The following is a 25,722-nucleotide window of genomic DNA, read 5'->3' as shown; positions in this document are numbered from 1 at the left end:
TCAAACCAATGCTGCCGGAGGCTAAGGCCCCAAGCATCCTCAACCCCCCTCGAGCCTATGGAGGGGCAAGCGCCTCCCACCTGCAGCTCAGCAGCTCCCAGGATCAGGCCCTCGATCTGCTTGGTGGGAGGGTTCGTGGGTCCTGCTGCAAAAGGAGGCTGCCTGGCAAAGTGGGGGGTGTCTTGCCCCTGCATCACAGCCTGGCCAAGCACTGGTCCAGAATCGTCACACGCCCCTTGGGTCAGGATCACCGGGCGCGCACATACACACAGAGGTGACCAGGCGGCGGGGGGCCTAGCAGGATCCCCCCAGGTTCAGAAACAAAAAAAGGGAGAGATTCCACCATAAAACATGGCAGCTCCAACGAATAGAGGGCAGCGTGGTGTAAACAGGGCACAAACAATCCAAATTAGCCAGCTTCTAACACGCAACACCGACCCGACACGGACATCACACCGCTGAGCTCTCTAATAAACACAAGTCTAAGAAATAGACAATTCCAGGGAGGGGAAGGGGAACTATCACCATTCACCAAAAACAAAGAGAAGGGGGGAAAAAACCTTTTCCAGCTCGCTGTTGCTCAGTATTTACATGGAACCATTAAAAACGCGTGTGTTTCAAGAAGACTAATGGAGAAGCTCAGAGCCGGGAGTGGACTAGGAGAGACCGGTGGAAATCAGAGATCAAACACGTCCATTTCTCTTGCTGATGGGGGCAGTGCAGGATCATTCGCTATAGTGTATGTTAGTGACACATCCAGAAGGAAATATGTACATCGTCTTTAGATCCAGTTAATCCCACCCTTCAATAGGAAACAGAGCATGGGACAGAAAAGGGGTTAGGGGAAAAACTGTCAGTCACCATCCCTGGCTAAGCCCCACAAAGCAAATGTAACATTAACATGGAGTGAGTCGTCATCAGAAGCTACGTTCACACGCATCAGCGCCCATTTGCATGCACACGTACTCACGCACGCGCACACGCGGAGCGGGAGGAGAGGGCATCGGTGTTGCCAACCTCAAATGTTAAAAAATCGTCAGGCCAACCCCGAAAAGAGAGGAGATTGGCGTTAAAGTCATGAGACTTTAAAAATAATCATTTTTAGTTGCCAAAAGGTGTCGGCACCTTTCAGGGTTGTGTTTGCAAGAGTTTCCCTGTGAACAAGGAGGGATAGAAACTTACTTTAAAAAAAGCTAAGAGTCTCATAGAATCACCTGACTCCAGGAGCTGGGGATTTGACTAATAAACAAACAGTGTGAAACGTGTGATAAAATTGCAAGAATTGGCAATTGTTTGACAGGCACACATGCACATACACAAACACACCCCCGTGTGTACAGACACAGAGACATAAACTCATAGGGACAAACACACACCTGCATACAGACACAGGGAAACAAACTTACACCCCACCCCACACAGCCCCATTCTCTCACACAACCTCACAGTCACCTACAGACGCAAAACAGACCCCGGGGCAAAAAGTTGCACTGATTCACCCCAAACAAACCAGAACTTTCTGGGCCCAGATCACCAAGCGCCAAATCCACCAAATTGCCCAGCGGGCCAGGTTCCCGCTGGGTGCTGAGTCCTTTGGGTAATCTAACTGCCAGGCTGTAAATCCAGCATTAAAAACCAATCAAAAATAACCCCCCCAAAACGCTCTGATTTCAGAGCCTGGCATTCTACTGCCAGCCCCACAGAGCAATGGGAGGCCAACACCTTCCTGTCGCTGGGCCATTACCTTTGATCAATGCCTGCATTACCCCGCTTTGCCCGACAGACAGGAATACGGCCAGTTTCTCTTCTTTACATAAATAGCATTTTTTAAAACAAGGGACATTAATCCTCTCCTCTGTGTGATAGCTATTATCTTACAACGGAAATACACCCTGTGGAACGGGTTCTTGGCAAGAGACCTGGGGGTCACTCCCCCAGTGAAGGTGGGAACAGAAAGGGGGGGTGCAGCTCAGGGGGGTGGCATTTTAATAGTAAGGAAGGGCGGTCCGTTGAGCCGAAGCAGGGACAGTTTGGAGAGCGCCCTCCCAAAGGGGATCTGCATTGGAATTTGGGGGGGTATCACCCCTTCCCAATGGGTGTCTCTCCCTGGCTCCCTCTGCCCCCCCCCCCCCCCGCACACAGTGACAACCAGCAGGGGAGACCCTAGCCACAGTTGCTTTTAAAGGGGAACTCCGGCCATTTGAGAAACAAGAACTTAAGGCCCAAATTTTTACAAGGGGCCCCAAATTTGGGGTGCCTGACTTGCGATAAATACAGTAAGTTTGTGGGGTCTCTGACACCAGAATAATGGGGGCCACAGACACATTGTGGGAGGAGGGGGAGGTCAGAACCAACACCAACAGCAATGACTGCTCCAGACCTGTGGAAACCAGCCCCAGTCATCCCAAGTCAGGCACCCAAAACTGGAAGCGTCCCAGATCCACCGGCGGCCATGGAGCCTGTGCATACCAGGGGTCTGGGTTCCCAGGGGCACACTGCAGCCAGGCCGGTTAGAAACAGGAGACGGAGTTTTGCCTTAAAATAAAAAACTCAGCAAATAAAGCCGTTTGGAAACAACTGCAAACAGCTCCTTCTTCGGTTACCTGCCCGAGCGAAGGCCAGGGCTCTGCCTTTGCCCTGCTGCAGCTGAGGCCTGAGGTAGTTGTTGACACACAGAAATCTGCACTCCAGAACGGAGGGAAGGACTTGTGGGCAGGGGCCTCGTGGATGGGAGTCAGAAGACCCAGCCGCCACTGAAGCCAAGAGGAGACAGCATCGCCCACTGGACCAGGTATCCAGAGATTCTATTCCCGGCACTCCCTGAGTCACCTTGGGCAAGTCACTTCCTCACCCCTTTGTGCCTCAGTTTCCCCTCCTACCATTTGTGTACTGAGACTGGAAGCCCATCAGGGCAGGGACTCTCTGTGTATGTACAGCACCTACCACAACAGGGCCCTGATCTCAGTTGAGGCCTCTAATGGCTTCAGAAATTATAACGATGTCATGCGGTTCCCAGGGACTGCGGAGATGTACTAGTCAGCTGTTATCTAGAGCTTTGCACCGGTCGATCTCAAAGCGCTTGACCAAGGAGGGCAACTTCGTCACCATTCTTGCAGGGGGAAACTGAGGCCTGGGGCTAAAAGCGCCTGTGGCAGGTAAATAAGAGGAGGGCAGGACCAGCTAGCTTTAATATTCGATGGGGTCAGTTAAGTCTGCGTGTGGATTCGGCTAAAGAAATACGCAAGACAAAAGTTATTACCAAGAAAATAAATAAATACCCCCCACCCCACCGGGTTACTAACAAACCTGTCTGGTGATCAGATCAGAAGGCACCTGTCCTTCCCGCCTCGGCTTTCGCACCCAGGCAGGCAGCTTGTTTGCGGGCTGTCCACTGTCCACACACAACCCTCCTACTCTTACCGATCTTTGTTCTAATGGTTTTTGAGCAACAGGTATGACCCTAAACCGCAGAGCTGGCTGGCCCCATGTTTTGAGGATCCCCCCGGACCTGGATTTTGCCGACTGTCTCCAGAGGCACCATTTCAGAAAAATTCCAGGAGCGGATATAGAACATTATATGTGATCACTTCTATCCTGCAAAGCTGGGGCAGGAGGCAAAAAGTGGAGCCGATAGACCTACGAAAAGTTGGGGTGGGCGAACCGAGGTCTGGCGGTGGCAATTACCCCCCTTACCTGATATCTAGTGATGCCCCTGGCTGGTTCCACCTATCCAATCATTATGGTTTTTATTTTATTTTGCTGTCACTTTATAAATCCTAAAACCTACAGTTGAGGTCTATGGTCCAGAGCCTCAAAAGTATTTATGACAGGTTTCAGAGTAACAGCCGGGTTAGTCTGTATTCGCAAAAAGAAAAGGAGGACTTGTGGCACCTTAGAGACTAACCAATTTATTTGAGCATGAGCTTTCGTGAGCTACAGCTCACTTCATCGGATGCATACCGTGGAAACTGCAGCAGACTTTATATATACACAGAGAATATACACAGTTTCATATTCTCTGTGTATATATAAAGTCTGCTGCAGTTTCCACGATATGCATCCGATGAAGTGAGCTGTAGCTCACGAAAGCTCATGCTCAAATAAATTGGTTAGTCTCTAAGGTGCCACAAGTACTCCTTTTCTTTTTGAAAAGTATTTATGTTACTTAACTCTCTAGGTTCCACCACATCCCCAAAGTATCTGAGGGCCTCACCTACAATAACAGATGTATTCTCAGTGTGGGGTATTATTAATCTAACCTTATTGGACAGGTGGGGAAACTGAGGCACTGAGCAATTAAGTGACTTGCCCAGGAGGCTGGAGCAGAGCAGGGAATCAAGATGTCCTGTGTCCTACACCAGATGTCCTGTGCCCAGATGTCCTGTGTCCTACACCAGGGATGTAACAAGACCCTCCTCAAGGGTGCCTCCTTCAACCATTTGGACCTTAAAGCTATTGATTTCCAGAGGTGCCGCAATTCCCCTTCAATACCACCACAATCACAGACTCTAAGCTGGGGGGGAAGTCGGGCAGCTTTTCCGACCATCGCTGGGACATTTGCAAAAGTTCAAATTGGGAGGGGGGAATAATCTATCCGGTTCGGAGCCGGAAGGCGGGGCCTGGGTCTGTAAACTGAGCTGAATTTTCGGCAGTGAGATAGCTGTGCATTTGCTTGGTGCAGATCTCCCCAGAAGATTCCTTCTGCTCTGGGTCATCCAGAGCGGTGGCCCACTCCGGACGAATCCATCTCGGGTTTTCTGTGGGAGCAGGTAAGGCAGGGCATGTGGTGGCTTCGTCTCTTTCAGGTAGGGCATCGGAACCATGCCGATTTTTGGACTGGGCTCGCTAAGGTGCGCCTGTCGTCCTGGGACGGCACTGATCTCTCCCGCGGCACCAAACTGGCCAGTAATTTCCTCGGAAATTCTGCCCCCGCAGCCAGCCAGCCCTGAAATAACTCATCAGTCTTTGCTGGGGAGCAGCTGTGGATTCACGGTGGGGAATTAGTGAGTTAGTCTCTACGGTTGATCCAAGAAGCCCACTGAGCCCACCAAGCTCATTTCCCTGGTGGACACGCCTCCTGCCCCGAACCCCAGACACGGGTTAAGGGAGAATCTGATGCTCTAGCCCAGGGAGGTGATGGGCTCCGAACCCGCCCTGCTGCACCCTCGTCCCCACCCCGCTGGCCCAGTGGGGAACGATGAAGAAAGATGGCCAGGAACATCCCTGTTCCTGAGCCGGTTGGTCCCTATTGAGATTTCCCCTGGCCTAGGCCAGTGAGGAGAGATGCCCCAAGCTGCTCCAGGGAGCTGCTGAAGGTGATGCCAGGCACCTCTGCACAGAGAGGGCAGCTCAGGACCGGGAAGGGGGATGCAGCCTGGGCACGGAGCGGGCAGCTGGGTGAAAAAGGAAGAACGCGCAGGGATGGAGGGAGGTGCCAGCTGGCATCCCCAGCTCTGTGCGCTCCTGCGGCACGCTTCACGCTGCCTTCCTCATGCCCACCTCCCTCTGCCAGCTGCCGGGATCTGGCCCCGGGCACAGCCCTGGGGCTGGCTTGAAGGGGGACCCAGTGCCCACTCCGGGCACTAAAGAGGCTGTGTTTAGTGTCCTGGGCACGGCCCCGCCTTGGGCTGCTCTCTCAACCCTCCCCATGGCCACCCTAGCCCTTCCTGGAAGGAAATGGGGGGCCATTGCCCCCCAGCCACGTGTCCAGGGCAGAGAAGGGTTCTCCACTGGGGGTGCCCCTCGGGAATGTCTACAAGAAACTCTCTAACTCTGGCAAAGTTGGTTAAAACTCAGGGGGAGGGGGAAGGGGATGTTCAACAAGCACCCAGTTCCCTGCCTCCCCACGCCCTACTGGCAGCTCCAGCTAGCGCCTGCCCTTGGGGGGACGAGACCTGTCTCGGGCCGCAGCTCCCCCGAAGACAGGCCTGGGACGCAGGCAGGGGATCCGGGTTCCTTGGCTTTGAGACGTCGTGGTTTGTGCAGGAGGGAGGGCGGAGGGGAGGCGGGTCGGCAGTGCCCTCCGCGTGGGGCAGGGTGGGGAGGCCTTCGCTCCCAGCGTCCTAGTAAACCCAGCTGACAGGGACCCACTGGGGCTCTGCGCGCAGCCTCTCCAGGGCCTCCTGCAGCTGCTGGAATGTCCACTCCAGGTTGTCGTTGACCAGGCTGAGGTCGAAGTAGTGGCCGTAGCCACGCTGGATGCGGCAGCTCTCATCCACCGTCCGCTTCAGATCCGCCTCCTGCCCAGACACAAGCACGGATGCTGCCCGTTAGCCTTGCCCCAGAGCTCTGCGCACAGGGGTAAAGAGCACACGCCTCCAGGGGGGCGGGGGGGGGTCCCAAAAGAGCTTTGCAAAGGTAAGCAGAGGTGCAAACGACGCAGGGCTCGTTTCACCCCACCCCCGGGATGCAGCCACCTTTGGTGAGGAGCGCAGCAAGCTGTCGGTACGGGGATCCCAGGACTAAGAGGCATCTACCTCTGGGGTGGAGCGTGGCAGCCTTTTATACAGAGATCCTAGAGCGGAGATGCGGCTACCTGTGGGGAGGGGCATGGCCGCAGTTGGAACGGCCACCCAGAAATGCTACTCAGCTCTTTGGGACAGGATATGAAGACGGATCCCGTAATCAGCTGAAGACAGATGGAGGACGGAAGGAGGCAGAATATGATCAATTATAAGCCCGGAAAGATTCTAGGGGCAGGGACAGCGCCAGGCACGAGGGGGCCCACGTGCAAAAAGCATCCATGGGAAATGTAATGATTGGCAGCTGGGGCAGCACAGTGCCCTCTAGCACCATGCTGCGGCACTGCACTCAGCAGGGGCTGGCGAATCCCCACCACGGCCCCCTGCCCTCCTTTCGTCTTCCCCCAGGGGTTGCCCACGCCAGCCCACCCCTGCTTCGCCGCAGCCTGGCTGTGCCATTCCCTGGAGGCCAGCGGCAGACGCTGCATGGGACACCCGCCATGCCAGCCATCCGAGCGGGTCGGGGGGACAGCCCAGCTCTCCTGGGCGGCTCTGGGAACGGACCGCACCGTGCACTTGGGGAGGAGATCTCCCTGCTGACCCCTCCGGATGGAGAGTCCAAACTGTGGCCGCGTTCAGGGAGGCGCTGGATGGGGAAGCGCTGAGCACCCGCCTCTAAAGGGGCCATTAAGGCCACCAGGAAGAACCAACAGGGGAGCAAGCCCCGATCCCAGTGCATGTACTTGTGGACAGAGCCGTGTGCATACAGGGGCACGCCCCGTGGAACCCGGGCCTGCCACAGCTCAGCCACCCTGGGTCATGTGGGCCAAGGACATGGCATGGGCCAGGTGATCAGGGAAGGCCCTATGACCCCAATGTCTCGTGGCACCGCGTGGGGGAAAGGGGGTTTGACCCCCTGCTCTGGTTGCACTCTGTGGGGGTACGGGGCTGGCGTGGACTCACCGTGAGCTGCTTGGTGGCCACACCGCTCTCCAGCGCCGCCTTGTTCATGGCTCGGAGTGTCTCGTAGTCCGGGGCTTCGATGAAGACCACGTAGGGGACGAATTCAGCCGTTCTCAGCACCTTCACCGCCTGGGTAACACAGAGCCAGGCTGTCAGTGCGGACCTAGGACCAGCGAGCTTCCAAAGGGGACAGGCGTGAAGGGGGACCATGCAGCCGGGGTGCTGGGAATGGGACCCAGAGCTTTTTCCTGCTGCTCAGATCCAGCCCTGGCGGGTAGCGACCAAAAGGTGTTACCAGCTATAGCCGTGGGGAGACAGTGTTTCCCAATGGGTAGGCCACACGGCTGGGAACCAGGAAACCTGGGTTCTGCTCCTGGCTCTGTCATTGACCTGCTCTGTGCCTCAGTTTCCCCTCACACCATTTGTCTTATCAGTTGCATTTTTGGGCAGGGGCCCTTCCCCTGCGTGTGGGCACCAACCGCTAGGTGTGCGATCAGGCTCAGCAGAGAGGCCTGGTACTCAGTGGGCCCTGGACTGCGCTCCCCTCCCAGTCAGGGCTGGGACAGGTGGCTGGGGTGAGTACAGGGGAAGCTTGCCTCAGCTTTGCCCGAGAGGTGGCTGTCCTCCAGAGCTTCAAGCCAGAGCCCAACCTCCCCTCTAGTATAACTAGGGGCTTCCCAGCTGGGCCTGTCCCCGTAGCACGAACCTGCGGGTTCACATCCAGGATGCACATCTTGCCGGACTCCACCACCTCGTGGATGGAGTCAATCTTGGTGCCGTAGAGGTTCCCCTCGTACTCCCCGTGCTCCAGGTAGCGGCCAGCCTTGATGTCCGCCTCCATCTCCCCCCGCGACATGAAGCAGTAGACCTGGCCGTTCCTCTCGTGATCCTTGGGCTTCCGCGAAGTGTCTGCCAAGGGGCACAGGAATAACGCGGTGAGCGTGAGTTACAGAACGACCGGCGAGGGGACCAGACCGGAACCTCAGACCCAAACACCCCCCAACTCCGGGAACCCAGAGAGCCTGTGCCCAGCTCTGGGATCTTCCCTGTAATGGGCAGAACCAGAAGCCCAGGTCCAGACACCCCTCAACTGTGGGATCAAGCTGCGTGATCAGCTTGAATCAAAATCATCATCCAAAACTTGGGAACCAGTCCCCAGCCCTTGCTGTGTGGCTGGCCCGTCTCCCTACACTGGGCTGAGCCAGAACCACAAGCCCAAACACCCACAAACTTTGGGAAACTGCGGATCCAGCTGCCACCCGGCTGAACGGTGCATCAGTGTCGGAAGCCAAGTCCTGCCTTGTGATCTCAGGGACAGCTCGTTTGATTTCCAAACGCTTACGGGGAGATTAGAGCGGCCCGTCCCACTGCACCCCCCTCGGGGTGCTTTGTCGTCTGCAGCCCATCTGGATCCTGAAATTCAAGGGGCAGACACACCCCACATTCCACAAGTGGAGGACTCATGGGGGTTCAAGGCAACGGGTCTTGCCTGTGGCGGGGCAGGTATCTTGCCCCCCACCCCTCCCTCCTGCCATAGAGCCCGTCCCTTCCGCAGGGACGTGGATGGAAGGCAGATGAGGTGCAGGGTGGCCGTTTCCTCACCAGGGGGTGCTGCTCCATCACAAACAGGCTTACCTGGCCCTCACCTCTGGTCAATTACGGTCACAGGTGATTCTCCACAGTCTGCCTGGCTGGCTCTCCAGACCCTGTGCTGAAGGACGGGGCAGGGACTTTTCGTCCCCAGGACCTGACAGCTCTAGGGCTCCCCCAGCCTGCCCTGCCCAGCGCTCCGGGTGCCTTCATTCCAAACCTCCATGTGCATCCCCTAAGGCCGGCCGTGCGTGGGGCAGGGATGCCCACACCAGCTGGCCGCAGAGCACGCTAAGAGGACCCAGAGGCGTGAGTCACGTGAGGCCAGGCCACGTGGCACAGTCAGCCCCAGCCCCCTCTGGAGCAGGGGTCAGATTAGGGAAAAGAGATCAGGGTGCACATCGGGGTTAGCACTGGCTCCAGGGGGCAGAGTCTTTACTCACACGGGATGGTGGTCCCGTAGCGGGCCTGGTCCGACATGATCAGCTTGTTCTTGAGGCTGCGTCGCCCGACGCCCTGGGCCCCGATCAGCACCAGGGTTTTCCTGCGGAACGGGGGCATGCGGGCCACCTCCTCGTAGATCAGCAGCTCATGCCGGTCAAACTCTGGGCCGGATGGGGAGGAGAAAACAGTCAGCGCTGATATGGGGACGGGGCAGCGTGTGCCCAGCCCCGCCGGCGCAGGGGACGGGGTGAAAGGGGGAAGGATAATTTTGGGATTCGGGGCAAGAGCCGGCCCAGGAGGAGGAGGAGGGGGATGCCTGCCCAGGGCCTGGGCAGCCTGGGGCACTCACCCGCATTTTTCGTGGTCAGGTACATCATCCTCTTCTTCTTCTTCCCACTGATGCTGCCGCACAGGGCACCTGCCGAGAGCAGAACGGACTCATTCAGCCGTGGGCAAGCCCAGCGGGAATCAGATGCTGCCACAGGCAACCCCAGCAGGGATCGGGGTGCTGGCCTGGCTGGAGATATTCCCCAGGGCAGGGCCACTGCAAACCCCTAGGACACAGCCAGGGTTTGTGGGGGCGCATACCCTCCTGCAGGCACTGGCCACCAGGCTGGGCACCAGCCTGGCTCAGGGCCCTGGCCGTAGGGAGCAGGGAGGGTTTGGGCAGCAGGGCTCCCCCGCCACGCTCTTGAGATGGGGAGCAGGGCCCTGCGTGCACTGGGGCCAGCCTGGGGCATCCGTGGGGGTCTCCTACCAGATGTGGGGGGGACTTCAAGGTCGCGCTTCACAAACGCCTTCCGCTTCTCCTCCAGCAGCTGGCTTGGGATGAGGCCGGCGCTGCCGCCCTCCACGTGGCAGGCCTGAAACGGCACCAAGGCCCGGTGAGCCAGCCAGAGTCCCCATAGCCACCGCCCGTCCAGCCTGGCAAACTGGGGTCCCTTACGGCCCGCACCAGGGGCCCCCCGCAGCCTCCACCCTCTGGAGCACCCCTGCCCTAGGGCCACCCACACCCCCATTTCCAACCCCCTCCAGGGACGACCCACAGTGCCATCCCCCCAGCCCCCATGCCACCACCCTGGGGCCACCCACAGCCCCATCCCCACAGCCCCCCCACCACCCTGGGGCCACCCACAGCCCCCCCACCACCACCACCCTGGGGCCACCCACAGCCCCTTCCCCACAGCCACACCTGCCCTGAAGCCCCCCCACAGCCCCATCACCACAGCCCCCCACCCGCCCTGGGGCCACCCACAGCCCCATCCCCACAGCCCCCCCACCACCACCCCGGGGCCACCCACAACCCCATTCCCACAGCCCCCCACCACCACCCCGGGGCCACTCACAGCCCCATCCCCACAGCCCCCCACCCACCCTGGGGCCACCCACAGCCCCATCCCCACAGCCCCCCACCACCACCCCGGGGCCACCCACAACCCCATCCCCACAGCCCCCCACCACCAGCCCGGGGCCACCCACAGCCCCATCCCCACAGCCCCCCACCACCACCCCAGGGCCACCCACAGCCCCATCTCCACACCCCCACACACACCCTGAGGCCACCCACAGCCCCATCCCCATACCCCCCACACCCTGTGGCCACCCACAGCCCTATCACCACAGCCCCATCTCCAAACGCGCCTCTCCCCACTATGGGGCCATTCACAGCCCCCACCCCAGGAGGCCCCTGCCCAGCGGCCACCCCAGCCCCCATCCCCAGACCCTCACCCTCCAGCCGGCTGCCACTGAGCTCCCTGACTGTCCTCAGCGCCATCCCATCGACCAAACCAGCAGTGACCATGGGGTCCCCTCGCCAGCCCCTCCGTGCCTTGGGGATGGGGGTGTTCCATGTGGCATGACCCTCCCCACCTGAGTAACCCATCCCCCCCATCCAAGCCATCCCAGGGTGCAAGGCAGTACCCAGGCCTGGGTACTGCCAAGCGGTGGGGGATTCGGGGCCACCCAGCTGTCCTCACCTGCCACCAGTTGGGGTCGTCCTGGTTGACAATCTGCAGCAGGTCCCCGGCAGTGAATTTTAACCCTGCCTCCTTGCAGGGGATCAGGTTATCACTGGCCGGATCGTAGTCAAAGTGGGACTTCACAAACACCTATGGGGAGAGCGCAGGGTCAGCCCCAGGCAGGGAGAGCAGAGGGGCCCTTGCCGTCCTGGGGCTCCCGGTTCCTGAACTGAGAGCCGAGCTCTTTGGAAAATCCAGGCCCCGCTGGGCAGTGCCGAGCGCCTGGAAATCCAGCCCGGAGAATTCCCATTTCCCCAGTCCCTGGCACGGGCTGGAGCCGGGAGACAACCGACCCTGCTCGTGAGCTCCATCGTCAAGAGCCAGGGAAAGCGTGTAAAGCGCTGCCATCCCACAGACCAGCTGGTCTCAACAGGTGGGTCAGCGCCCCATTTTAATGGGGTCACCAGGGCTGTCATTCAACTTGCTGGGGCCCGGGGCTGAAGCCAAAATCCAAGCCCCACCGCCCAGGGCTGAAGTCCTCAAGCTTCAGCACCCCGCCCAAGGCGGGGTGGGGGGGGAGTCTCAGGCTTCAGTCCCCCTTCCTGGGGGCTTGTAGTGATTTTTGTTGCCAGAAGGGGGTCGCGGTGCAGTGAAGTTTGAGAACCCCTGACCTAGACCAAAGAACAGAGCTGGGAGTGGTCCGAATGCAAGACAGACTGACAGACCGGATAAAACAGCCTCCGGCTCTCACTCAAGGAAGGGGTCACAGTTATGCCTGGTGAACAAGAGGAGCCGAGGGCCAGAAATCAATGAACCAAAATCAGGGTGTCGGATAATAGGCCTAATTGGTGGACCCAATAACGATGGGGGTGAGATATTCCACCCACCGCTCCCTTTTGGAGTATGTAAGAAAGAATTTTGGAGACAAATTGATTCCCGTCTCTTTCTCCTCTCTCCGGTGCCTTCTGTCTCATTAGAGATTGGCTTAGCGGGCCAAGACTGCTGAGATCAGAAAGAGGCCATTAACAGCAATGCCCGAAACAGCCCCACGTGGCTACAAGTGTCCCAGGCCTCGGAGCGCCTGACCAGACCACGTGCCCGGCCTGTTTTTCCTCCAGTCACGAGGTTGCAAGTGAAGTCGACACCATAGAGAGAAGCTGCGTTTTCCAGCTTTGCTGTGCTTTCCTCTCTCCTTTTGTGTTTGTCTTGGCTTGTCTTCTGAGAAAGGGGAGCGGATTTTAACCAGCCCATCCCCACCAACTTCTCCTGTTGGCCCCGGACGGGAGGGTAATCACCCTCTTGAATACCATCCCGGAGACTGTCAGACCCGGGGCCTTGTCCTTAGGAAACTCTCCCCAGCTCAAGGGAACGCTGGAGGCTGTTAAAGCGAAAGCCTGCCTTCAAACCTGACTCTTCAAATGCGTCTTTTCTGTCCCTTTAATAAAGAGTGCCTAGGGTTTCCAGTGGGGGTTTGCCCTGGGACTGGCCGGCTGACGTCTCTGGACACCAAACCCTGACCCGAGTCTGATGCTGGTTAATGCTGGGCAGTGACTGGGTTACAATAACGCCTTTGGCCCACAGAGTCCAACTAGATGACTCGGACAGACCTCCAGCTAAAGCCTCCGTCAACTCCCCATGTGCAGGCCATGGGGTGCTTGCAGGGGGGGCACAGCCAGGCCCCTCCATCGCTCCCCAGACTCTCGGCTATTGATGACAAAGAGTCTCAGGCTCGCTGTTATGGCTGCAAAGAAAACCTTGGAAGGGCGAGAGCCGAGCGTAACTGACCCCTGAGCTTGCCCCGCCAGGAGCAGCGGTAGAGGGGGGGCCGGGGAAGCACCGCTGGGATCTGGGGTGGAGGTGGGACCCCCACAGGGAGCAGATGTGGAGAGGGGCCAGGAGAGCCCCATCAGGAGTAGGGGTAGAGGGGTGGGCATGGGTGAGCCCCGCCTGGAGCAGGGGTGGAGGGGGACTCTGCCCTGCTCCCCACTGTGAGGTAACAAGCCAAGACAAGCTCCAAATAGCAAATGGAGACACAGGGACTGGAGATCAGCTCATCTCCTGCTTGCCCCCTCGCTGCCAGGCTCCTTTCAGCGCCCGGGCCCCGCGGCGCATGGCGCCGAGAGAGCAGATGCCAGGGCCGGCTGACAGGCTCTGCTTTGTCCTCAGCTGGGGGAGAAATGTGTCCGGAGAGTTAAAGGCAGGTGACATGCTCCTGTCTGCATCGAGCAGCTCTGCCCCCATGCCCGCCACCCCGGTTCAGTTCCTGCCTGGCATCGGCTGGCAGGGGCCAGGCGATCAGGCTGAAGCGGGGTGCGGCAGGCAGTGCTGGAACAATGTCTTGGATACAGGCTAGAAGGGAAGATGAGCTGCCTGGAGGAGCAGGCCATGATCCCCCTAAATTTCCCTCCCACCCCTGCCACCATGCCTGCCCCCTTTAAATTCATCCCCCCACACACAGTGCCTGCCCCAGCCAACCCCAAATTCAACCCCCTGCCATGCCTGCTCTGCCCACCCCTTAAATGTATTGCCCCCCCATGCCTTCCTCAGCAACCCCTTAAATTCCTCTCCCGCTGTGCCAATAACTGCTGGGCTCTCTTCCCAGCCCTGCCATCGACTCCTGGTGTGACTCTGAGCAAGTCTCTCAGACACACATGCACGTGCCTCAGTTTCCCCACCTGGATAGCACTTCCTGCGGCCACCACCCAGGGGAGGCCATGCAGCCTCTGTAATGGGAGCGGGGGGTGCTCAGCGCCTCTGAAACCCTTTCATTGGGCCCAGCCCTGCCCCGACATACGCCACACGGTTCCTGGGGCAGCCCCGGGCCGGATGCAGAGCCGGGGTCACGGAGCAGAGCTGGCTGCAGTTCCTGACACAGGGGCGGGAGTTGGCCCAGTGCAAAGCCCACAGGGCATGAATCAGGGCCGAGCAGGGCCCCACTTTCCCCACCCAGCCCACAGGCTCTCTCAGGGAACATCTACCCTGCAGCCGGAGTGTCATAGATTCATAGATATTTAGGTCAGAAGGGACCATGATGATCATCTAGTCTGACCTCCTGCACAACGCAGGCCACAGAATTTCACCCACCACTCCTGCAAAAAACCTCACACCTATATCTGTGCTATTGAAGTCCTCAAATTGTAGTTTAAAGACTTCAAGGAGCAGAGAATCCTCCAGCAAGTGACCCATGCCCCATGCTACAGAGGAAGGCGAAAAACCTCCAGGGCCTCTTCCAATCTGCCCTGGAGGAAAATTCCTTCCCAACCCCAAATATGGCGATCAGCTAAACCCTGAGCATATGGGCAAGATTCACCAGCCAGATACTACAGAAAATTCTTTCCTGGGTAACTCGGATCCCACCCCATCTAATATCCCATCACAGGCCATTGGGCCTATTTACCATGAATATTTAATTACCAGAACCATGTTATCCCATCATACCATCTCCTCCATAAACTTATCGAGTTTAATCTTAAAGCCAGACAGATCTTTTGCCCCCACTGCTCCCCTTGGAAGGCTATTCCAAAACTTCACTCCTCTGATGGTTAGAAACCTTCGTCTAATTTCTAGTCTAAATTTCCTGGTGGCCAGTTTATATCCATTTGTTCTTGTGTCCACATTGGTACTGAGCTTAAATAATTCCTCTCCCTCTCCGGTATTTATCCCTCTGATATATTTATAGAGAGCAATCATATCTCCCCTCAACCTTCTTTTAGTTAGGCTAAAAAAGCCAAGCTCCTTGAGTCTCCTTTCATAAGACAAGTTTTCCATTCCTCAGATCACCCTAGAAGCCCTGTCATTTCCAGCTCGGGCAGACATCCCCATGCTGGCATTGAGCGAGTAGTCTGGGTCTGGGTTGAGAACCACGGGTCTAGGTGGCCCAAGGCTCCACTCACATGCCCCTGAGAGCTTGTCTTTTTTTTTTACTTCTGTGACCACATTTGTGAAAGCCAGACTTGCCACTCTCCAGATAGAAAAGGAGTACTTGTGGCACCTTAGAGACTAACCAATTTATTTGAGCATGAGCTTTCGTGAGCTACAGCTCACTTCATCAGATGTTTACCGTGGAAACTGCAGCAGACTTTATATACACACAGAAATGTATATAAATGTATATAAATGTATATAAAGTCTGCTGCAGTTTCCACGGTAAACATCTGATGAAGTGAGCTGTAGCTCACGAAAGCTCATGCTCAAATAAATTGGTTAGTCTCTAAGGTGCCACAAGTACTCCTTTTCTTTTTGCGAATACAGACTAACACGGCTGTTCCTCTGAAACCTGTCACTCTCCAGATGTTTCACCTCGGCAACCAGCGTCCATTCTGTACCGGAGGGAAGGGACAGAACCTGTGCAGGCTGGATCTAAGAAGCAGGGAAAGTCCGCACTTGTCTTCCCAGACCCGTTAACTACCTGGAGTTAACGGGGAACCAGATACGGAAGCGGTCTCGACAAGCCCTGGGCAAGATACACAGCCTCGGCCACCTAGGCTGGTGAGAGGATGGGCAAGCACACGGTAAATCACAACTTGCCCAGGCTACGCTAGGATGTTAAAGCGTGTTCGCTAAGGGCTTTGCTGGAAAGGGCAGGCTGGTACAGCTACCCCGGGAAACCCTCTAGCACTCCCTCGGCAGAGCCTGTTCACGTCCGGCTGCCTTTGCCGGTGCAGGGCGTCCTCGCAGAGCCACGCTGCATGGGGGAAAGCCGCATGGCACTGTGGGTGGGGGTCCCAGTGTCCCCGGCGCCACTACCTGGTGCACGGCCTTGTGGGAAATTTTTGCAGCGGCTTGTGGGGTACCATCCCCGCTCTCAGTGAACTGTGGGAGTTCGGGGTCAAGTTCCCACAGCTCCCGCCTATAATTGCCTCTTTTGGGGGGCCGCATTTAGCCTCACATACGCACACCCCTGCTCTGTCCCTCCCTCCCCTGTCGGGGAGCTCGCACCACGGCCTTTGCTGCCATCTGCCCACAGTCACTGCCTTCCGTGGGGTGTGATCCCAACACCAGCCAACCCCCCGGGTCCTGTGGCTCTCACGGGCACAGGCCCGGGCAGCCCTTGTGCAGAGCCCACCGCCCACCCTGGCAGGAGCATGGCCAGGAAGGGAGGGGTGATCAGAGCTGCTGGGACAAGGAAATTCTCCTGGGGGGGAGAGCTGGGGGATTAGAGAGGTAAACACACATACACACCCCTCCCACGAATGGGATTATCTGCCACCAAATCCAGCACAGACAGACAGACAGACAGCAACAACCCGGCAGGGAAACACACGGGCGCTTTCATATATAGTCCACAGCTTCACACACACACACAACCACATACAGGCCTGCATATTACACACACACACACACGCCTTCATATATACTCCACAGCTTCACACACAACCACATACAGGCCTGCATATTACACTCACACACACACCCTCATATATACCACACAGCTGCACACACAGGTCTTCGTATAACACACACACACACACACACACGGCCCACATTTATACCACACAGCTGCACACATGGCCCCCTATATATACACAGATACACACACACACACCTGCATATGTACTGCACAACTACACACATGCACACGCACAGGCCCACATCTATGCTACACAACTACACACACAGGCCTACCTATATACACCACACACACACACACACACACACACAAGCCTGCATATGTATCGTCATCTCCCTGTTACACATGGTGAAACTGAGGCACAGAGTGGGGGTGGGGCTGTCCCAGGGTCACATAGCCAGCGTGTACCTAGACTTGGGAGCCAACAGGCAAACACACGTTCCAGGGGGAGCACACCGCAAAGACACTAGCAATCACACCCCTACACACCTATCCACCCCACCTCCCGGAGGCAGACACAAGCCCACGGCGCCCGAGAGGTCTGGGACTGAGGGAGCAGGTGATGGGAAGTCTTGACTCAAACTGGCCAGAACAATGAGCACTGAGCTGCCGCTGGGGTGTCACCGAGCACCCCCATTCCCAAAAGAGAGCCCAGACCGCAGCCCACACCCCAAGGAGAATCCAGTCAGCTGTCGGCCCCTCCCCTGGGTTTATCCAGAGGCCCCTGCAGCTGGGGAAGGCAAGAGAGGCCGACGCCCGGGGCACATTTGGTCCAGCTCTATTACGCCGCTGAGCACATTGAGCTGACAGCTGCTTATTAAATTCTTCCAGCTCCCTGCCCAAGGCATCCGCGCACAAATTCCCTGCTGGCCTTCTCGCGGAACGCTCCCCGGCTGGGGGCAGACCGGGGTGGGGAGAGGAGCAGAGAAGGGCAGGCACATGGAGATTTATAATGAGGTACAGCAACATATGTTTCTCAGGCACCCGAGGAGGGGTTATAAACAGGGGGTGCATATGCCCCATGTACCCAGGCATGGTGTAAAGAAGGGGTGCAGTGCATAAACCCCTGTGACAGCCTGCACCCCATGTTCACAGGACTATGATAAATGTTGTACAAAGAATCATAGAATATCAGGGTTGGAAAGGACCTCAGGAGGTCATCTAGCCCAACCTCCTGCTCAAAGCAGGACCAATCCCCAATTTTTGCCCTGGTCCCTAAATGGCCCCCTCAAGAATTGAACTCACAACCCTGAGTTAAGCGGCCAATGCTCAAACCACTGAGCTATCCCTCCCCCAAAGTATACCTTCTGAGGTATCATTTGAAAACTCATAATCTGCTGAACATTATTGTGCCGGTAAAAGGTGTGTATCAATATTGAAGGGAAAGTTATAAGATTCCACTGTATAACGTTACTCTGACATGCTCCAAGTTAAAGAAAAGCAGGCCCAGACCAGTTTTTCAGAGACAAAGCCACATTGGCCCCCACTATTACCTACTCAAGCAGCTATTCTCCAGCAGGGGGCGGGAGAGGGAAACAAGAAATTCACATTCAATCATCGGGACGGTTTAAACGTCACGTCCACAGCAGACTGCGCGTCACCGTGACTCAGCCAGGACGTTTCTAGCCCATGAAATTGAATTACAGAAAAGGGAGGAAAACACCTGACTTCACTCCCCTTCTTACCGTCTCTCTGCTGGCACCACCTCTGCTGTAAGCTTGGGGTGAGAAAAACCCCTTTTGCTTTTCAGCTCCTTTCACTTGCTAAGCTTGGACATGAGCTGGCGTTGTTCTCTCTTTATTTTCCTTTGTAACCCCTTCTGACTCTTATGCCTCATGACTTGCAATCACTTAAAATCACCTTTCTATAGTTAATCAATTCGTTTTACTGTTCAATCTAAACCAGCGTCTTTGGGGGACGATACCAAGATGCGCGCATATCATTTTCCTCTGACGAAATGACGGACTTTCGGGGAGCTTGTGCTGCAGGGTGAGCGGGCCGGGCAGTAGAGACCGGGCACGTTTCTCGGGGAAAGTCTGGGGCTGGCAATGTCCTGGTGTTCTCCCGCGGTGTAATTCATGAGTGGCTGGCTAGTAGCACTCTGCAGGGTTTCGCTGGGAGCATGTCACACGCTGGAGGCTGTGTGTTCACGGGCCAGGAGCGGCTGCTCACCAGCAAAGCAGCGTAAAAGGCATCTCAGTTCGGTAGTCCGGATCGCACCCTGGGGACCGTCACACCCCCACGTACCCGAGCGGGGGCCCTACCTGCCGGGGCGGGGGAGGCTCCTGGTAACTGGGTAGGATCTTGAGGACCACGCTGCCGGTGGCGTTCTTCAGCATCTCCTGCAGCACCTTGGGGTCGTTGCCCACCTCCTTGCCGTTCACCTCCTTGATGACGTCGCCCACGTGCAGCAGGCCCTGCTGGTCGATCATGCCGCCGTGCAGGATGCGGGCGACCACCAGCTCGCCCCGCTCCACCCGGAAGGTCACGCCCTGCGGGTGGAGGGGGGCATGCACCTCAGCGCCCGGCCCTGCCATAGCCAGGCCCCCGGGGACTCATGGGGAGCCCTGGAGCCGCAGCTGGGCCCATTGCTGCACCCCATCGCCTCCCCGCAACACCCAGCCCAGCCCCCCAGCCAGATGGGAGGGTGTGAAAGAGGGCGAGGGGAAGAGGGGAGTGAGGAGGAGGAGAAAAGAGAAGAAGGGAGAGGGAGGGAAAGAGAGGGGTGAGCTAGATGGGGAGAGAGGGGGACAGGGGTTGATGAGCTGAGGATAAACGCAGCCATTTGTTACCCCATAGCCAGACAAAGCTGGGGGCAGAAGGGGGCTGGCCCCCCAGGCCCTGGGGTAGGCAAGGACTGTGTGTGATGGTGGAGCCTGTGGGAAGTGCCCCTCCAACCCCACACACCCCAATCCTCACACCTCCTCCCCTCAGACTCAGCCCCCCCCAAATCCCTCCCCCCATACACACCCCCATCCTCGCACACTTCCTCCCCCACACTCCCATCTCTACCCCCCCGTTTCCCCTACATAGACACACCCCCCACACACACAGACATCCCCTCAGCCTCCTCCCACACATGCACCCCCCCACACACACACACACACACATTCCCTTTCCCCTCCCTGCAGCGATGCTGAACTCCGGCGCCTCGCCAAGCGTGGGACAGACCGATTAATAGAGCGGCACTGATGCCCTGCCAGGGTGGGAGGAGGGAGGCCTGGATGGCAGCCGGCGCTGTGGGGGAAGAGGCTGCGGCAGGACCCCGGAGGGGCCTCCCCAGCCTTCTGTGCAGACACAGAGCTGGGGGGAAGGGGGCCAGGCCCACACTGGGCAGCCCATGTTACTAGAGAGCTGGTAATGCTCAGGACCATCCTTCCCGTGGGACGTGCACGCCCCTGCCAGGCTCCCCGTGGGCACCCGGCTGGCTGACAGGAGCCCCCACCCCAGCCACCCCGTCCCCAGGCTCACCAGGTGCTCGGCGGCCGTCTTGCGGATCCCCACCATGCGCACGGCATCCGGCGGCACCGGCTGGTTGTTGAACATGGGGTCCAGGAGGGGGCTGGGCGGGGGTGTCTCGTAGCTCTTGGAGGCCACCGAGTCGTGGGTTTCCAGGAGAGACTGAGAGCCCCAGCACGAGGGGAGGAAAGGGAGGGATGTTAGCAGGGGAGAAGAGGCTTTGTCCACCGCACGCAGAGCGCAGACAGGAAACAGACTGGATCTCCCCCAGATCCTGGCCCACGTGGCACAAACCAGCTCCCAGCCCTCATGGCACAGACCTGATCCCAGCCGGATCCAAGCCCGCATGGCACAGACCAGCTCCCAGCCCTCATGGCACAGACCTGATCCCAGACGGATCCAAGCCCGCATGGCACAGACCCGATCCCAGCCGGATGCAAGCCCGCATGGCACAGACCAGATCCCAGCCCGCATGGCACAGACCCAGTCCCAGCCGGATCCCAGCCCACATGGCACAGACCAGATCCCAGCCAATGCAACACAGCCTAGATCATGACCAGATCCCAGGCCACATGGCACAGGCCGGATCCCAGCCAGATCTCAGCCAAACTCTAGCTGATGAGGCCCGAACCAGATCCCTGTCAGATCCCACCCTCCACCCTGGGCTGCTTTGCTCACACTGTCTGTGCTGGTAGCTCCCCACCCTCTCTGTGTACCCGGCTGCGGCCGAGCGTCTCAATCCCAGACCGGGAGCTTCCAGGGGCAGGGGCGGGGGCTGGATCTGGGGAGCTATTTGCCCAATCGGCCCCTGATCCCAGGAGCTGGTCCCATTGTGCTACCACCTTCCAGAGGATAAAGCATTGAGAGCAACATTGTCTGGATTATGGCATGACCCAGATCCCAGCTAGAGCCCTCCCCACCCCACCCCACCCCGCACACAGCCAGAGGAGCATGACCCTGGCCAGCCTCCCTGCCCCCAGATTCCAGCCGGACCCCCTGCCACACAAACGCAACCAGAGGGGCATGACCCTGGCCAGCCATCCTGTCCCCCAGATCCCAGCCGGACCCCCTGCCACACAAACGCAGCCAGAGGGGCGTGACCCTGGCCAACCTGCTGTGACGAAGTGGGACTGTTCTTAATGTTTCCTCTGAATAGTGTGGGGGTGCCTCAGTTTCCCCATGCAGTTCTTAAGTATCTAGGTGGTGGGGTAAGGGTGTATGATCATTGCAGAGCCCTAGAGGGCTGACTTCACTGTGTGCAGCGTGTGTGGAGGGGTCTGGACACAGAGAATGGCCGACACCCTGTTTCCTGGCAACTGATGGCCTGCGCCCTTCCCCCCTGCAAGGTGAGAGCTAAAGGGCTGGAGAACAAAGGAATCAGGTGACCTCCTGGCCCGGGAAAGGGACAAAGCCCAGAGGAAGAGGGGCTGGAGGGGGAGGCAGTTTGGAGCTGGCTGGGGACAAGGAGTGAAGTGCAGACGTGGTTGTCTGGCTCACTGCCCCCCAAAATGGACCCAGCTGAGGGGTCCTGTTCTCTGCACCTACAAGCTCTGTTTTAGACCATGTTCCTGTCATCTAATAAACCTCTGTTTTACTGGCTGGCTGAGAGTCACGTCTGACTGCGAAGTTGGGGGGCAGGATCCTCTGGCTTCCCCAGGAGCCCCACCTGAGTGGACTCGCTGGGGGAAGCGCACGGAGGGGCAGAGGATGCTGAATGCTCCGAGGTCAGACCCAGGAAGGTGGAAGTTGTGTGAGCTGTGTGTCCTGAAGACAGGCTGCTCCCAGAAAGGCGACTTCCCCAGAGTCCTGACTGGCTTCATGGGGAGCAGTTCCAGAGCATCGCCCGGGGACTCCGTGACACCTGCCCATCCCCCAGATCTCAGCTGGACCCCCTGCCACACACACACAGCCAGAGGAGTGTAACCCTGGCTATACCCCCTGCCCCCCAGATCCCAGCCAGACCCCTGCCCCACACACGCAGCCAGAGGGGCATAACCCTGGCCAGCCTGCCTGTCCCCGAGATCCCAGCTGGACCCCCTGCCCCACACACACAGCCAGAGGGGCATGCTCAGCCCTGCCCCCCAGATCCCAGCTGGACCCCCTGCCACACACACGCAGCCAGAGGAGCGTAACCCTGGCCAGCCTCCCTGCCGCCCAGATCCCAGCCAGCCCCCTGCCCCACACACGCAGCCAGAGGGGCATAACCCTGGCCAGCCTGCCTGTCCCCCAGATCCCAGCTGGACCCCCTGCCCCACACACGCAGCCAGAGGGGCATGCTCAGCCCTGCCCCCCAGATCCCAGCCAGCCCCCCTGCCCCACACACGCAGCCAGAAGGGCATAACCCTGGCCAGCCTGCCTGTCCCCCAGATCCCAGCTGGACCCCCTGCCCCACACACCCAGCCAGAGGGGCATGCTCAGCCCTGCCCCCCAGACCCCAGCCGGACCCCCTGCCCCCCACACACAGCCAGAGGGCCATGCTCAGCCCTGCCCCCCAGACCCCAGCCGGACCCCCTGCCCCCCACACACAGCCAGAGGGCCATGCTCAGCCCTGCCCCCCGGCGGCACCTGGAAGTGGGGCTCCTGCAGGATGCATGCCAGCTCGGCGGCCGTGCTGTTGCTCCCAGCGACGTGGGCGATGTCCTGCAGGATCTCCTGCACCAGCTCCACGTTATTGTCCCTCACGGCCTCCAGCTTGGTCTCCTCCAGGCGCTCGTGGGCCTGCGGAGGGGGATGAGAGAGCCCAGACAAACCCCGTTAGCCCCCGTCCGCCTGCAGCCCCTGGCCAGCGAGAGCAAGGCGCCGGGCCCTGCGCGGAAAGGAAGAAACGGGGGGGGGCTTGTGATGCCGCACCTGGCCCCCTGCCACCCCCAGCCCTGTGACACAGACGCCCGATCACATGGTGCTTAATACCCCAGCATCTGCTCCTAGGCAACAACAGGATGGCAGGGGGCAAGGGGCCCGTCGGCGAGGCCAGCCCCACCCAGCCCAGCATCTCTGGGGCTAAAACGGGGAGGGGCGGGCGGTGGAATCCGCTGAGACTCGGCCACGCCAGCTGTCACAGCCGCTGATCGGGCCTCCGGGCATCTTGCACCCCTCCCCCCCCGTATTCCCTGCTTGCCCTATAGTGCTGGTATGCACACGCATGCACACGCACACGCACACACACACGCGCGTGCACACACGCACACGCGCACACGCACACGCACACGCGCACACGCACACACACACGCACACACACATGCGCGCACACACACGCACACGCGCGCGCGCACAGACACACACGCGCGCGCGCACAGACACACACACGCACACGCACACACACGCACACGCACACACGCGCGCGCGCACACACACACAGACACACACGCACGCACACGCACACACACAGACACACAGACACACGCGCGCGCGCACACACACACAGACACACGCGCGCACACACACAGACACGCGCGCACACGCACGCACAGTGCTGGTATGCGCACAGACACACACACAGACACACACGCACACACAGTGCTGGTATGCGCACACACACACACGCACAGAGTGCTGGTATGCCCACACACACACGGTAGCATACACACACACACACACACACAGCGCTGGTATGCCCACACACACACACACACACACACACAGCGCTGGTATGCGCGCGCACACACACACACACAGACACACACGCACGCACACGCACACGCACAGAGCGCTGGTATGCCCACACACACACGGTAGCACACACACACACACACACAGCATCCAGGCAGGCAGACACACGTCTTCCAGCCACTAGCCCTCCGGGAGAGGCGGGGGGTCGGCCTGGCAGAGTAGTGAGGAGAGAAGAACTGGGGAGCAGAAATCTCCCTCTCCTGAGCGCCTCCAGCCCCGTGGGTCTGTGCCTCCGGCACTTCACCGCCAGCCCCCCCCCACGCTCGTCACCCGGCCCCCCGAGGGACTCCGACAGCCAAGCCCGGGAGCAGCCCAGCAAGCTAGCCCATCTCCAGCCTGCTTGAATTGGTGCCTCTCCTCTCCCCCTCTGTCGGTGCCAGTGACGGGGGCTGGCAGGGTGGGAGGTCACTGCCTGGGCACCCAGAGGAGCAAGGCACAGAAGGGTACTAAAAATAACATTGTCACACACAGACTCACACCCACACACTGGAGCCAGCACACGGGTGCGTGAACAAACACACAGGCTGGAGCCAGCAGACAGACAGGCGCGAGTGCATCGCCACCCACCAGTGTAACCAGCATGCTCCAAAGTGTGACCAATCTGCACACACAAGCTCATTGGAGCACACGCAGACAACCTGGGAAGCACAACCTGTGTCCCACACATTCATACAACCCCACTATACAGTCAGACCCTTCGGAAAAGCACCCAAAACGATCAGCCAGTGACATTCAAAACCACACGCACGCACAAGCATCCACAGACCCGTGTCACCTACAAACTCCACACGCGCATATACCCACAACCCCCTCCCAAACAGCTTCATCCACACACACACACACACACACCCCTACTCCCAGAATCTCACACCCACCTCCTCCCCGTTACACACGCGTCACCCCCACTCGATCAACTCAACCGCTGACACGCCACACGCTCGCACAGGCGTTGCACACCCATCCACGCGCATGACCCCCCGCTCCAGACCTGTGCACTTTGCAGCTGGATGCGATTGGCCAAGGGGGGCCTGGGGGAGGCCAGCTGCAGTCCAAGGTCACAGGAGGTGGTGACCCTCTATACTAGTGCAGGGGGCTAAAGCTGGGGCCAGGCCAGACATCAGTGGCTCCCAGCCACACCCAGAAGAGCCTGGCCTGGTAGCAGCTACCCCAGCCCGCCCATGGAAATGGAAACACAAGGGAGAGCCAGGGACGACTGTGCAACAGAACCGCCGCACAAAGGCACCTGCGGCAGGAAGACCGGGACAGGGGAAGTTGCACTTGATCGGGAAAAGCAGATTCAAACACAGCTGCTGCCCCTTCCCCAGCCACCCCATGCGACTGTACCTTAGCCAAGGATCTTACTATTGGACTCTCCATGATGCCTCGGAGGAAGATGAGATCCAGGTCAGCCGCCCCGGTGGAGTTGGGTAGGTCGCTCAGGTTGTCCAGCACCTGCTGCATGGCTGGGGGAAGAAATAGGGGTGCAGAAGAAGAGGGCAGGGTGAAAGCGAGGGAATCCCAGTGCAAGGAAGCGGGGCAGAGACGGAGGGAGGAGGAGAAGAAAAAGAAAGAGCCACACAGGGCGGACGTCAAGGCCCCGCACTGCCTCTGCTGGGGCACAGGGTTGACCCAGACCCTACCAGCAGGATTCAACCACCCACAGCCTGGCACACTCCGTCCCAAGCTGCGACCACCTTGAGAGAAGAATCAGCCACATAGCTGCCCAGAATGAGCTGCTCGGGGCGCTGGCAAACAGACAGGGGATGGGGTGGTCTCAGTGACAACCCCCCACCCCACCCCACCCCCGGGTCCCTGTCCTTCTGAGACA

At 58.8% G+C, this 25,722-nt stretch overlaps 1 protein-coding gene across 3 annotated transcripts in view; it reads right to left on the bottom strand.

The window, feature by feature from the left end:
* Positions 1–4,087: 4,087 nt before the first annotated feature.
* Positions 4,088–25,722, bottom strand: part of MPP2 (MAGUK p55 scaffold protein 2) — a 40,861-nt gene continuing 19,226 nt past the window's right edge. For 2 of the 3 annotated variants that reach the window (XM_073325635.2, XM_073325633.2), the window contains 11 exons: positions 25,239–25,357; positions 22,791–22,943; positions 20,238–20,387; positions 19,031–19,258; positions 11,435–11,566; positions 10,216–10,321; positions 9,808–9,876; positions 9,458–9,619; positions 8,131–8,333; positions 7,425–7,553; positions 4,088–6,239 (listed from right to left, as the gene is read on the bottom strand). In XM_073325635.2, the coding sequence (XP_073181736.1) occupies positions 6,063–6,239; positions 7,425–7,553; positions 8,131–8,333; positions 9,458–9,619; positions 9,808–9,876; positions 10,216–10,321; positions 11,435–11,566; positions 19,031–19,258; positions 20,238–20,387; positions 22,791–22,943; positions 25,239–25,357 (1,628 nt within the window). In that variant the 3' untranslated portion in view covers positions 4,088–6,062. The remainder of the gene's footprint in view (positions 6,240–7,424; positions 7,554–8,130; positions 8,334–9,457; positions 9,620–9,807; positions 9,877–10,215; positions 10,322–11,434; positions 11,567–19,030; positions 19,259–20,237; positions 20,388–22,790; positions 22,944–25,238; positions 25,358–25,722) is intronic. The other variant, XM_073325634.2, reaches the window with a different exon arrangement.

The sequence above is a fragment of the Lepidochelys kempii genome, chromosome 27 (genome assembly GCF_965140285.1).
Source record: "Lepidochelys kempii isolate rLepKem1 chromosome 27, rLepKem1.hap1, whole genome shotgun sequence".
In the NCBI taxonomy this organism is placed as follows: domain Eukaryota; kingdom Metazoa; phylum Chordata; order Testudines; family Cheloniidae; genus Lepidochelys; species Lepidochelys kempii.
Note: the sequence above shows the minus strand (reverse complement) of the source record. Positions and strands in the feature narration are given on the sequence as shown.